Consider the following 15,364-nt stretch of genomic DNA (forward strand, 5'->3'; position numbering starts at 1 on the left):
TAAACACCAAATTGAAACAAAGAACGGTGAGTTTGTTTTCAACCCAGAGGGAGAATTTGTAAGCAATTAATCAGTGAAATAATTAAGCATTTATGAAATACATTAGTGTTGCTAGGTTTCACCTTACAAATTAAGTAAAATGAACTTGACAATGACTCTATCTGACATGATGTGCACACTCTCACATGCACACGCTTACACATGCGCATACATGTAAACACACACATGCCAATGGTTTGGCTCTACACAGCGTTTAACAAAAGGTAGACTTCATACAATACTGTGTGGTAACTAATGCAAGTTAGTGTTATCCAGAGTTCTAAGGTTGCATAACAAGGTAATATCAAAACTGAAAGATATTATTTTGGAAGGAAGAAGAGGAGGAAAATCTCCATCCCTGTTATATTTGAGACTATCAAATATGAAAACCAAATTAGGCTGCTGCTAATTTTGTTTCTGTGGGTCCTTGCCAGTCAAAATAATGTTGCAATCCTGACCATGAAAGGCACTAATGCCTTGTTAAGATTCTATTTTGTATCCAGTAGAAAATATGTCTTCATTTCCAACTGTTTATATGTACATATAAAAAGCAAATCTCAAACAAACTCATGCTCTTCTGCAAGTCTGAGGCAAGGCAGAAGGAACCTGCTGATTTTAAGACTAGGATTGCATGTCATCAACTAAGACTGTAATAGTATGATTTCTGAGAATTGAAGGCAAGATTTTATACCAGCCTCTTCTGGATTCAGGCAGTTGTGCATGGTTCAAAGTCCCACCAAAACTGAGTGCTCCTGTACAATCTGGTCCAGCCCAGCTCACATTGTTTGGAAACCTTTTTACACACCCATTTACACACCCATCCTCTCTTTTACGCAAGTAACCAAGTAAATCTGAAATTATTCCCCGTTTCATTGTATTGTGAAATAGTACAGAATAAAAGGAATAATTTGGTCCATACCAGCTCTCTAGAGCAGCAATCTAGCGAGTGCAAATTTTCTGCTCCCTTATCATTTTCTCCCCTTTTTTCACAATCAATTCCCTTTTAAGAAGATATTGAGTCTATATCCACTTATTTATCAGACCATGCATTCCAAAACCTAACAATGCATTGTATAACATAGTTTATTTGTATTATTAAGGTTACATTGGGGCTTTGAAAGTCAAAATATCACGAATTAGTACAGGTCGTGTGTTCTTTTGTTCAAGGGTATCTTTCTGCATTTTCAAGTCAGTTTCAAGGCTCTTATACTATATTTATAACATTTCCTAATAAAAAGCTTTGTTACTTCATACTTCAGTTCAATGCTGGGTCTTGCATGCTTTAAACGTTCATGTAATATAAGTTTCAACCTACAACACTCATTAATTTTAACACTGTGTGCCATACCACAAATTCCAAAAAAATAATGTTTCTTTTTGGCTCCATCATCAAGGAAGAAATGCTCTGAAACCATTCTCTCTACCTATTGGAATGTAAGGCTACTGAGAGAGAGCAGCACAGACATAGCTCTGCCAGTTATCCAAACATAACCAAAACTCCTCACATTGTGTCAAACGCACTGCTGGAAAATGACCCTGAACCTCTGCAACATCCAACGGTCTCCTTCTGTAATAGAGTGCAAAACTTTCAATCTGCAAGTTTCTCACTACCTGGTACCTTCAGAGCCTGAAGGATCCAGAATTTTGATTTCAGACAAATATTTCTTTCCGGTTTTTAAGCGTTTGTTATCCTGGCAATAGTTGAAACAGGAATTGTTTTCTCCACATTACGATCTTCAGAACCTGTGCAAAGTCAGCAGTAATATTTAAATCAGTAACATTGTAATATATAAGCCTTCTTAGTGTGGTTCTTCACTACAAAGTGGGCTGGTCTCATTGGGGGTTGTCTGATACAGTTGAAAGGACCTCCTATAATAGGAACACCTTCGATTTTAAAAAGTGACTAATAAAGGAGAGAGTATAAAATGACACATATCACCGTGTAGCATTGAAAGTGCATGACTGGATTCATGTACTAGTAACATAGACACACTATTTGATTTCTCTGAGAGTGCGGAAGCATGCTAGTCATCTATGTTGCTACTTCTAGCAAGTAAACGAGCTGTGTTTCATTTTAGTTTTTTTAAAAGGACGAAAAACACAAAGAAAAAAGAGAAAAGGAAAGAGCTCGTAAAGCAAAAATAAACAACCCAGCGAACAAAGTTTTCCTTTCACACTCTCCACACCTTCAGTGAGAGGAGCCCTCCTTCCCCCCCGCCCACCCCACCCGCCCCACCAGCAAGATTTTACACAAAGGCAGAACATAAAAAGCTAACAACGATCAATAATATGTAATACTGATGAGCCAAAGGCCTTATTCAAAGTTCATTGAACAAGATAAATTAGCCGGTAGTGTGGAAGCCCTTTCAAATCCATGTTCTCTGACCATCATTGGAGATATATCTGCTCTAGTTCTGTCTTCTTTTAAGTTGATTTATGTTTCAATTAATTCAATTTGAAATGTGTTTAAACATGTGCTCTGCCTTAAAGGTGAAATTATCCATGGAAACTAAATATCAGAGAGTCAAGTTATAAGCAAGGAGGGTCATTGTGTTAAAGGTTTACATTCTATAGAAATTAGAATTGGGATGTAAATCACCAAGAAAGATGACTGCAGTCGGCAATGTCAATTAATTAAAGGCAACTGATGATGGACACAATGTTTCGGGTTGGGACCCTTCTTCAGACTGATTGGAGTAGGGGATGGAAACCTAGAAAGAGAGATGGGGATGGGGCAAAGCCTGGCAAGTGAGAGTGACATTAAAAAAAAATCCTAATCTTGTTGGACTAATGACCAAGAAATGAGTCTAAAAGATAGTTCTCTGATCTAATTTTCTATCTCCAGCCTATGGAAAGTGCAGCTGAGCGCTGGTATCTGCTCTATTCTGATGTTATGTATTCACATAGATAGAACCAAACTGAACTTTGATGTTTTATTTGTCTTCTGTTTCATTTTAAACTTGCCTGACTCATGGCCTCCTGTCTGACTCCCTTGTTCTACCCTCAGAGACATCCCAAATTCCACTGCCCATCACTCAGATGCACACTGACATGTGCTGGTTCCCAGTTAAACAATGGCAACATTTCAAAATTTCCTTTCTTATTTCCTATTCCTCATCCATATCTCTAATCGCACACAGATGTATAATCCTGGAAAATGTATGCGGTCCTCTAATTCTACTTGCTTACTCAATGTGGAACTTAAATGCTGCATCACTGGTATCTGTGCCCAGTCACTGGAATTTCCTCCTTTAATCTTTCTACATCTTCACCTCTCTCTTCCTGGAGGTTTTTAAACATTTTCTTTTAGTCCAAGCCTTGATTCACCTTCCCTGACATGCATTTTCTGGCTTACTGTACAACCTTTGATTGATAATGCTACTGTGCAACACTTTGTGATTGTTCCATATATTACATGAGATAGTCATTATTAGGGAGAATTTGAGTAATTATTCAGAATATCCCATGTTTGCAGTTAAAATGTTCAATGGTCAATTTTGGATTGTTTTCTTGAAAGTCTCATTTCTTTTTGAAACAGAATGGATAGACTGTAGTTTAAGAGGATTTTTTTTTGACATGAGAACAGCCATAATCCAGAGCTCTAACAGCCAACTTACCTTGTCGTTGGCAATTATTAGAATTTTGGGCACAGATACATTTGGTCATTAGGTTTTCGGCTTTGCTCCATTTTAGATAAAATCTTTACATATGGCATTGATCAGTCAAATTGAGCAAATCCTCATAAATTGATGAACAGGCAGCTCGTACTGATCGGCACGAGTTAATGACTCTTTATGTATCATGTGCATGCTATAAATTGAACAAAGATTTTGTGGTGTATCAAAAGAATGCAATGGACCTCACATCCTCACACAAATCTGTCCTAGCCTTCCATACTGACATGGAAGTGTGAAAGTACCATGTCATTCCGATTGCCAGTCTCAGCTTTTCCTTCAGTAGAGAAAAAGACCATCAACATTCTGTCTAGAAGAGGTGGAAAGCACAGGCTTGAACAGAAAGGTGTATTTATTCTTAAACAGCCATGTAAGCAATTGGCCGCAGGGGGATTCTCTGCCTCTCGGGCATTTATTCATCAGAACATTGGAAAATAGTTTTATCTGAAAACTGGATGCAAATTATTCTTAATTTTGTCCTTTGGACTGTGCAAACATGTCAATGTAACATTGTAAAATATCACAATATACTTCACAGGTGGCTGTGAAGACAAAGATTTGAGACACATCTGGTGAGTCGATGTCAGGGTGGTGGGTTTTGAACAACTTCTTACAGAAGGAATGAGAGGGAAAACGACTTGTGGAGAAATGTTCTGAGCTTGGAGCCCCAGACAATTAGGGAATTTGTGGGGTGGGTGGTATTGGGCGGGGGGTGAAGAATTGGACAAGGGCAAAGAATTAATTATATTCCAGGCTGCAAGAGATTATGGGAAGAATGTTCCCACATCCTGCGGAGGACCTGTTGTGGAATACACTTGCATTTTATGGAATAAAATCACAGTGTAGCTGGAGAAACTGAACAAAAAATTATTAAGTGCAGAGAATGATGATATCAGTTTTTGCATTTTATAACGAGAAGCATTTTTTTGGATGAGTTTATCGTTTTGGAACAATGGAAGAGGAGAAAGCCATTTGGCACTTTGAGTCTGTTTCCCTACTCAGTTAGATCATAACCGATCTGTATCTTAACTCCATGCATCCACCGTGGTTATTAATCTCAGTTTTAAAATATGTGTTCAGCCCCAGGCTCAGCAGCCTTCTGGGGTTGAACGTTTGCAATGTCCATTCCCTGCTTTTTCAGGAAGAGTTTCCTGATATCAGCCTTGAATGGTCTGGCTCAAATTTCAAGGTTGCGCCCTGTTACAAAAGAAAATCACAAGGCATCAAATGCCAGAAATCTGTACGGATACAAGATACATTGATCCCAAATCAGACAGTTAAAAGAGGATATTAATTTTGTTTCTAAATTCCATATTTATGACTTTAGAAGACTATTTCACAAATTAGAAATGTGACAGAAAGAGGGCCTTGGCTTATCAGGATGACAGTAGAATCAATTGACATCATTGGCCTTTCAAGGGCAAAGTTTGTACAAAAGAAGCTGCCATGCTCAATCAAAGTTTCTGTCAAAAGCTGACAAGTAGCTAAGTTCACAAAGACAACAAGAAGGTACTTTTTTTTCTGCAGGCAACAGTCACAGATAGTGGATACTGTCTCTTTGGAGATGAATGAACATGATGCATTTCAACTTGACCTAGGGTTTCATCTACTGAGCTCCAAACAATTGCTCCTTGAGTCTGAACCCCAGGTCAGAGGGCAAATCAGCGAAGAAAGCACCTGATGTTAAAAAGGCTCAGCAGATCAGGTCACCTGGTGTAGAACGGTGCATCAGTCAATGGAGGCATAGGGAATGTTCTTGTGTAGATTAGGGTTCTGGCTGTGTCTGTTCCGGCTCCGCAGGGAAGAGAACATCATGTTGCAACCAGGAACCTTGCACTTGTGCATTTCACGGAGATGGACTGTCTTGTAATGAACCCTCAGCGTCCCCTTGTTGCTGTACATTTTGTGGCAGATAATACACATAATTCCCCCATTGCTGGTTGATGCTGCTTGCAATATGGAGGCCTCTAAGGCTTCATGACTGGAACCAGCAGCCTGGGACTGAACCTCTGCTCTGTGGGCAGATTCACCACTATCGCTGGCCCCATCCATCTCATCCAGCAGGATCCCTTCATCACTTCCCACCTCTGATTCCCGTGACGAGTGGATACTGCTGCCGGATTGGATGCTAGAAGTGGTGCTGAGGTCGAGCACCATGTAATCATCTGGTGTGACCCTTGTGTAGCCATTGATGTGGGAATCTTCTGTCCCTGCTGGTGAACTGGCTTCATCCCTCATATCCAGCCCAATTCCATGGTGCCCACCATAGATCTTGGCCAAAAATTCCTCACGGAGGTCCTTGGCTAGCGGTGGTGCTGGATCCATCCCCATTTCATCCAGTTCCTTGGTTAGTAGCTTACGATGAAGATTAATGTTGGCACTGTGTCTGCAAACAGCAAGAAGGGGCTGTGGTCAGTACATTATATGCTCAAAGTAATCCTGCAGATCTAACTGCCCAGAATATAAATAACAAACATTTCAATTAACACAGGCACCACATAGTCCCTGATAAACTCCATCCTGATTTTTCACCAAGTGCTTAATAATGTGAGCAAGAATAAACTTGAAGCAAAATTAGGAAAGGGGCTATCAAAATTAGAAAGAAAGCTTGATAGTGACAGTTATCAAGTGTTGCTACGATGTCATTCACCACTAGGGTTGCCAACTTTCTCACTCCCAAATAATGGACAAAAGGTCAAAATAAGGGGCAAATTCCCGACGACAATTCGTTGACAGAGGCTGGGTGAATGATGAGTTGGCCCGGGTGTTGGACTGCACACAAAGCCCAGACGGTGGGCCATCTGAGGAGTTTTGGCCTGGGCCACGTGACATCGCGCGCAAAGTCCAGCACCCCATCCAACTCATGAACCGATGATCGACCATGAGAAGGAGGGATGGTGGTGTCAGCAGTAAGCGAAAGTCTGAAGGTCGGACAGCTGGCCAGGCTGCCGACTGACGGGGCCACGGGCGAGGCGCTGCTGCTGCACTCCATGGGGTGCACTACGTCGGGACGGGTGAGGTGGGGCTGGACGTGACGCTCCGACCCGACAGTCCCCTCGACCCGAGTAGTAGCAGTCAAATAAGGGACAAGGGGCAGTCCCGTATGGGACAAACCAATTTAGCCCAATATACGGGATATCCCGGCTAATACGGGACAGTTGGCAACCCTATTCACCACTTTGATGTTCTCTCCCACAAATCCTGCAAGTGAATACCTGGTCTTATCCAGCACTTGATGACTGCAGGGGAGGTATTTGGCTACATAGGAAAGGAGGCAGAATTGATTGTTAGGCAGAGCCCAAAGCAGCCTGTTAGAACAAGTTAGTGTATATTTCATTCAGAATTGTGGTCAACTTTGGGAAATTGTGATCTTTTCATCCTTGAGAGGAATACTGCTCAGAAGTTGTGGTTAATTTAAGAACTAGAAGTAGGCCACCCTGCCCTTCAAACTTCCTCTGCCATTCGTCTCGAATGGCTGATCTTCTCCATAACACTATTTTTCTGCCTTATTATTAAAATCCCTTGATGCTTTTAGTATCTAGAAATCTTTTCATTGTAATAGACAAGACAATAGGCGCAGGAGTAGGCCATTCGGCCCTTCGAGCCAGCACCGCCATTCAATGTGATCATGGATGATCATCCACAATCAGTATCCTGTTCCTGCCTTCTCCCCATATCCCCTGACTCTCTTTAAGAGCCCTATCTTTAAGAGCCCTATCAAGCTCTCTCTTGAAAGTAACCAGAGAACCGGCCTCCACCGCCCTCCGAGGCAGAGAATTCCACAGACTCACAACTCTCTGTGTGAAAAAGTGTTTCCTCATCTCTGTTCTAAATGCCTTAATTCTTACTGTGGCCCCTGGTTCTGGACTCGCCCAACATCGGGAACATGTTTCCTGCCTCTAGCGTGTCCAAACCTTTAATAATCTTATATGTTTCAATAAGATATCCCCTCTCATCCTAAATTCCAGAGGATACTAGCCCTGCCGCTCCATTCTATCAACATATGACAGTCCCGCCATCCCAGGAATTAACCTTGTTCCCTACGCTGCACTCCCTCAATAGCAAGAATGTCCTTCCTCACATTTGGAGACCAAAACTGCACACAATACTCCAGGTTTCCTGCCTCTAGCATGTCCAAACACTTAATAATCTTATATGTTTCAATAAGATCCCCTCTCATCCTTCTAAATTCCAGAGAATACAAGCTCAGCCGCTCCATTCTCTCAGCATATGACAGTCCCACCATCTCAGTTCTGAATAAACAATATAACCGACAAGATGGAGAATTGCAAAGGTTTTCCTCTATCTGGGTGAAGAAACTTCTCCTCGTCTCAGTCCTTAACAGCCAATTCCTTATCCTCAAACAATTTCCCGTCCTAGATTCTTTACTAGGGCAAATATCCTCTCTGTCCCCGAATGTGTTAAGTGCTTCTAAGAACTTTGTGAATTTTCTTTTTCCTCTAATCGCTAAAGATTACTGTCCCAATCTGATCAATCTCTCCTCGATCTTTCATCTCTGCAAACAGTTTATGGATCTTCACTGCACTCTTTCCATGATATCTACTTCTTTCCTAGGTAAGAAAACCAAAAGTGTGCAAAATACTCCAACTGCCATCAAATCAAGGCACTATACGATTGCACTTAGACTTCCTGCCTGCTATCGGGGAATTATCTCAATAGTCAGACAATTTGTCCTCCGAATTACCTGCTGCACCCACATGTTGGTTCAAACACACCCAGGTCCCCTTGAACATCAACACTATCCAAACACTGGGTCAAAGAAGAAATCGCTTCATAATGAGATTTATAAATGAACCTCAATGTCTGAGAAAAACATTAAACAAATAACTGCCCTATTCTGGTAACTGACTGAAAACATGACTCCCGCAGTCACTCATCACGTTGGTTGAGCAGGGAAAAGTAGGGGTCCATGCTTTGGTTAATGTGAGGTGGAATTCGGTTAGATAATGAATCATAGAGCAGACCACAGTCTCTTACTACTGAAGTCATCCCACTGCTAGGCTTGATGATACATAGCATTTTCATTCATTTGTAATATGTTGCACAAGTGGTGCTGAATAAATAAAATCAGGTCACCGCTGATGCTCCAAGCTGTTTGCAAAGTAAACAATTGTGTGGCTCCACGTGGTAACTTTAAAGATCTTGGATAAACTTTATCCTCTGCTTTTGAAATTGTGCTAACGTTATCGAATTGTATTCTACTCGTGTAGATTTAGTTTTGTCTAGCTTGTTTTATTGTGGGAGCGAGAAGGGGAAATATTGAAAATTAAATTATCTAAATAGTTTATTTAACCAGCCTGGGTGTGAGACAGTTCCTATCTTCAATCCCTCTGAGATGCAGAAGATTGGCACTTGATTAGATTTTAATAACAACACTCAGTGTATAGGCTGTTCAGAAAGGTGATCCAGAGAAGAGCTCGGAACGTATATACAAGAAAGTAAAGACACACTCAATATTTCAGACAATGATGTTAATATATATTTAATGAACAGCTTCCTATCAGTCAAATAATTAATGTATTTGCACTTGCTACTTCACCTACTCAGTGAGATTTTTATTTACCCAACATAATGAATGTTACATATCAGCTGACCTGCTGAAGAACAAGGATGAAGTGAATTTTGGTGCTGGGTTTATGGAATGAGCCGCCTGAGAGGGTAGTTGAGGCAGATACTATAATAACATTTAAAAGACATTTGGACAGGGGCATGGACAGGAAAGGTTCAGAGGGATATTGGCCAAATGCGGGCAGGTGGGACTAGTGTCAGTGGGGCAGCTTGGTTGGCATGGAAAAGTTGGTCCAAAGGGGCTGTTTCCATGCTGTTTGACTCTTCGACTCTAAATGATTTTGAATGTTGAATTGTGCAAAAGATGAGATACAAAATAAATATCTTGGTATAGTTAGTCTGTTTATAGTGGCCTGAGTGGATTATAGCCTTGCATCAACTGTGATAATTTTCCATGTTTGTTTAGTTAATGGTTCTCACTGTGAAGGTGGCCAATTCTGCCCTGGGGAAAGGCTCTAAGCTGACAATACAAATCGGCTCGGTCCGACAAAACACAGCGAATAACTGGCAAACTGTGCTTCCTTCCTAAGATGTTACAATAGTGCAGATGTCAATCTGAATCCACACAACATAGATCTTGTGGAACTCCTGCATGATTTTTTTAAATACAGCATTGACAGAATGCTTAGGAAAGACCTTTGCAAGTCCAATTATAAATTAGATTATTCATAGTCATCATCCACAAATTCTGGAGACTCAGAGATGTGTTGAAAGGGACTATTACTAGCAGGACTGTGGTCGTGCATGTTCCTAATCTACTGCCAGCAGTTTAATTCATTTATATTGACATTTACTCAATTTGATGCTCTTTAATATTGTAACAAATCTCTCTACCGATGATGTAATGTAATAACTACCATAATCCCCAACTGCATTAGTGCTATGTTCAGGAGCTGGTTTGGGACATTAAAAGCACCAGTTCCAATTTACTAATGGAAGAAGTATACCTGCTCTCCCAGAAAACTACTCAGCCATGGGTTGAACACACATTCAGAAAAAAAGCAAACGATATCTCCAAAAATAATGGCAGCAGCCCCATTAATGGTCCTTTCAGATGCAGTACCATGAGTGACTGGTCACAATTCCAAAACAAAATGGTACAGGAAATAGAGGGGCCTGATGCCCAACATTCCCTGTCACACATTGGACCAGAATCCCCAACCACCAATGTGAACTGTAAAAACAATGATTTTGCTTTCAGAGTTGTGAGAACACCTGTGGGTTGTCCAGGCGTTTCCCAGACTGATATGCTGTCACTGAAATGTAGACACAAGGACCTGCAGTTGCTGGAATCTAAGCAAAACATAAAGTGTTAGAGTAACTCAGTGAGTCAGGCAGCATCTGTGGAGAGATTGGACAGGTGAAGTTTTGGGCCAGAAACATCACCTATCCATTTCCTCCACAGATGCTGCCTGACCCACTAAATTCCTTCACCATATGTTTTGCTCATATAGTGACTGAAGGTTAGGTTGGTGCGATCTTGGCTCAGTAACACTGCCTGATTGATCTATCTTCCAAGGAACTTCCAGTCAGCAGAGCTCCTTCAGCCCATGTTTTTCCCAACATGTTTACCATCCATTAGCACACTGAATTGTGGCCCCAAAATAGCAAGGGAAAGGTAATACATTTTCTCTAAGGCCTGATCCTGAAGGGAGAATAATTGATAAAACAACTGTTAAAAATGTGGTCTCCATCAATTCCTAACACACTGATGAGGCTTTCTTGATCTCTCACTGAAATGATGGAAAACTAATGATGAAACACTAATACCCAACGATGGGGCACCACCAATAAAAGACAGGACACTGGTGATGGAACATAAACATTCAACGATTGGGCCTCAACAGCCCATAATAAAGCATTAATGATGGGATGCTGAGACCCACCAAATTGAGTCTCATCCCATCATCACAAATGTATCTAAGTGGGATTGATGTGATTGATGCTATGCACTTCGCTATAGCTTTTGATCATGTGCCACATGGGAAACTGTTCCTAAAGGTCCAAAGCAATGGGATTCAGGGCAAGTTGACAAATTGGATCTAAAACTGGCTTGCTGATAGGAGGCAGAGAGTGATGGTGAAGGGTTATTGTTGTAATTGGAAGTCTGTGACCAGTGGTGTGCCACAGGAATCGGTGCTGGGACCCTTACTGTGGATGTGGCTATGGGAAGTATGATCAGTAAGTTCACTGATGGAATGAAGACCAGTGACATTGTGGAGAGGGAGGAGGGTAATCTTCCACTACAGAATCATAATTGTCCAGATAGCAAAATGGGCATAGAAAAGGCAGATGGAATTTAAACTTGAAAAAATACGAGGTGGGAGGTATACAATTTCCAGGAATATAAAAAAACACAGTGCTGGAGTAACTCAGTGGGTCAGGCAGCATTTCTGGAGAATATGGATGGGTGACGTTTCGTGTCAGGACTCTTCTTCATTTGTGATGGAGGGGGGGAGAAAGATGAAAGAGAGGCAAAGCAGCACAAAGCATGGTGAGTGACATGTAAATACAGAAATACAATGAGTGGTTTTCTTTGATAGGCAGATGGTAAACAAAGGCCAGAGATGAAAAGACAAAAGGTGTAAGATAAAGTTTGAAGTGGGAATTGTGAAGCCAGAAGAAGGAATATTGATGGAGGAGGGTGGGATAAATGGATACGCATCCAGCCAAAGGATAGGGAAGAAAAGGGGCAAAGGGGGGGGGGGGGGGGGGGGGGGGGGGAGGGGGGGGGGGGGGGGGGGGGGGGGGGGGGGGGGTGAAATCCAGTAGGCTTTGGTGGACCGAACACAAATATTTGGCAAACACTTCCCATACTGACCTCACATAGGGTAGATAGTGAGAAACATCCCATTAGCAGAGACGTCCATAATCAGAGGTTTATGTTAAGGGACAGGAGATTAAAAGGCAATTTGAGGAAGAAATATATTTATCCAGTCGATGACTGTAACTTGTGACATACCCTCAGGAAGTGCTGGAGGCAGAAACTTTCAGGACATATGAAAGTATCTGGATGAGAACTCGATGTGCCCCTTTTCAAGATGCGAATATTGGAAGTATGAGGGCACAAGCCGAGTGCTGGGAAATAGGATTAGTAAAGGGAGATACTTGATGGCCAGCACAGGCATGGTAGGACAATCAGGTTGTTTCCGTACTGCATGGCTAACTCTCAATGGTGGCACAAATAGACATAATGAGACACTAATATTCAATGGTAGAACATTAAGATTGGACACTAACACACGATAATTTAATACCCAATATGGAGGCGCCAACATCAAAGGATGGAACACTAATCAGGAAACATTAACACTCCTCAACGAAATGGCAATTTTGAATTCCCATGGCAATAATTATGAATGAAAATATTGAAATCTCACTGTTCTGCAGGTCTCAACTTTAAAGGCAGCAACCAGAAAAATATGTCCTACGTGTGAGGGGGACTAGAATGGGTATAAACTAGAATGAACATAAACTAGGACTGTGTACTCGCCTGCCACTCACACATAATGACCGGTCAATTTAACGTACCAGTGGTGAATGCTAAATTGGGTAAGTTTGATAAAGGGGGTAGAACGTTTACAATTTATCCAATAGCTTCTTCATAAATGCACGAGGTTCCCCAATAAGTAGCATAAAGCATAAGTGGTTAAGCAGCTTTTGAAGCTGTTTAGTGGACAGATCCATTTTTAGTTCAAGTCCCACTCAACAGTGACCTGTGCATGAAAGTCAGTGTAAATGGCATGGTGTACTGTTGTAGTGCTAGCATCGAGGAAGCACTACATCATCAAAGAGTACTGAAGGAGTGCTACACTAGAGAGAGATGTTGGAGGGGCAGGATTGAAGGTGTATCATGCTGTCTGTCATTGGTGGTATACAGTGGAGGTCATAAGAGTCATAGGCCATAGAAGCTAACCAAAGAAACTCAGCAGGACAGGTAGCGTCTTGGGAAGGCACTACATTCCCTCACCAGATGCTACCTGACCCGTTGAGTTCCTCCATCACTTTATGTTTGTCTTAGTATTCCAGCATTTGCAGTTTCTTGTGTGAACATCCTAGGACATAAAACATAGAGCAGTACAGTACAAGAACAGGTCCAGTTGCTAAATATGATGCCAAGACCATCTGTCTGCACATAATGTATATCCCTTCATTCCCTACATATACATACGCCTATCTATAAGTCTCTTAAATGCCACTATCGTATCTGCCTTAACCCCCTCGTGTTTGATTTTTCCGTCCTGGGAAAAGTGTTTTGTCTGGCCTTTCTATGCCTCTCATAATTTTACATTGAGTCAGAGTCATACAGCAAGCAAAAAGCCCATCGGCTCAACTTGTTCATGCAGACCAAGCTGCCCCATCTACACTAGACCCACCACCATCAGGTCTCCTTGCAACCTCCTTGAGAAAATGATCCAGGGCTGTCCAACATGTCCCTATAATGGATACCCCTAATTCAGTCATCATTCTAGTAAACCTGCTCTGCACTCTTTCCAAAACCTCTACATCCTTCATGTAATGGGGAACCAGAACTACATATAATATTCCAATATCCTAGTGAATCTTTTCTGCAGCACAATCACCTTCCTCCTATGGTATGGTGACCAGACCACTTCTGCCCTAACTAAGATTTTATAAAACTGTAACATGACATCCCAATATTTATATTCTATGCCATTGCCAATGAAGGCAAGCATCCCATGTGCTTTCTTCACCACTTTATTCACCTGTGCTGCCTTTTTAAGGGGCTTGTGACTTCAATGTGAAAGTCCCTCTATTTTAATAATCAACATTGCTTGATGTGCTGAAGGGGCAGTACTGACAGAGCACAGTAATGTCAGCGCGTGTATCATTCAGAAGAGTTGATAATCAACACTATCCTCTTTCAGAAAACTATTTCTAAGAAGAGCAGGAGATTTCTACACTGCCTTTTTCACATTGCTGTGTTTCCTTACAAGGATTGTAGCGATCAGTTCTTGCTGCAACATGGCTGGGCATCAATTCCCAGCACACTCGCTATAGTGGTTGCTTGGCAAATGTGGAATTGATTTGAAATGGACACGTTGATAACCGGATGGGTGTGAGGAGGGGGGACTGGTGATGTGGGCATTGAAAGATAGATAAGCTCGAATTCAGGTTATGCATCAGCTTAAGCAGCTTCTCTGGAAAGATGATGATCATATCAGCACAGGAATCAGAACTGGCATTAAAAGGCTCTGAAAATACGGGAAGCCTCAATAAGATATTGTTAATAATAGACTTCCCTTAAAGCCAGTGGCTTAAGTATCAACACCCCAAGCACAAAGTCCAATTGTAACTGGGATTTCTTTTTTTTTTTAAATTTGAAACTGTAATCTTCTCTTTGGATTAACATTCTTAACCTGCTAATTATTTTAATATCAATTAGTTAGAAAGTACTTATGAACCAGTTAAATCTGATTAAGAATTTATGTTCAGCAATGAAGTAAAAAGCATTATTTTATGCACCATAAGCTAGTATTAATTGCACACTGGTGAGCACATGCAAGTATTTCAGAAACTAGTTTGCAATTTTACAATAAACTACAGAAGCTTGTAAGATTAGTAAATGGTTTATACCTGTGCGGTATTCTGTGTATGAGATGCCTGAGAAATGGGTTGTATAAAAGAAAGAAAGAAAAATTAGTTATGTTTTCAGTCACATAACAAACCAGGAAACGAGTGCTTTCACAGTCAGTAATGATACATCTGATGATAAGACATTGTCAACATGTCAATACATTTCGAAACAAAACGGGGTCCCATTCTCATATCCACAAGAGAAGATGGTCTATGCCTACCCCATGTGGATTCCAGGGAGTTGACCTGTGAAATCTGGTGGTGTTTCGTGAGGTTATTCTTCAGTTAATTCATTCCCTTTGTTTTAGCACACTTAACGAGGACCTCATCTGCACATCTCATTTTCTGCTTGGGATAATCCCAAAGTAAGAAGCTCAACATTGATCAACTTTTTCTCAGAAGATAGCACAGTATTTCCAAGAAGATTACAGGAGAATAAAAATCGACATAAATCAATGGTCAAA

General features: G+C 41.2%; 1 protein-coding gene across 10 annotated transcripts in view; it reads right to left on the minus strand.

Moving 5' to 3' along the window:
* Positions 1-2,281: 2,281 nt before the first annotated feature.
* bnc2 (basonuclin 2) overlaps positions 2,282-15,364 on the minus strand; it is a 533,367-nt gene continuing 520,284 nt past the window's right edge. For 8 of the 10 annotated variants that reach the window (XM_055632361.1, XM_055632358.1, XM_055632356.1 and 5 more), the window contains 2 exons: positions 14,901-14,927; positions 2,282-6,099 (listed from right to left, as the gene is read on the minus strand). In XM_055632361.1, coding sequence (XP_055488336.1) covers positions 5,442-6,099; positions 14,901-14,927 — 685 coding nt within the window. In that variant the 3' untranslated portion in view covers positions 2,282-5,441. The remainder of the gene's footprint in view (positions 6,100-14,900; positions 14,928-15,364) is intronic. The other 2 variants (XM_055632357.1, XM_055632354.1) reach the window with 1 other exon arrangement.

Source organism: Leucoraja erinacea, chromosome 3 (genome assembly GCF_028641065.1).
Source record: "Leucoraja erinacea ecotype New England chromosome 3, Leri_hhj_1, whole genome shotgun sequence".
NCBI lineage: Eukaryota > Metazoa > Chordata > Chondrichthyes > Rajiformes > Rajidae > Leucoraja > Leucoraja erinaceus.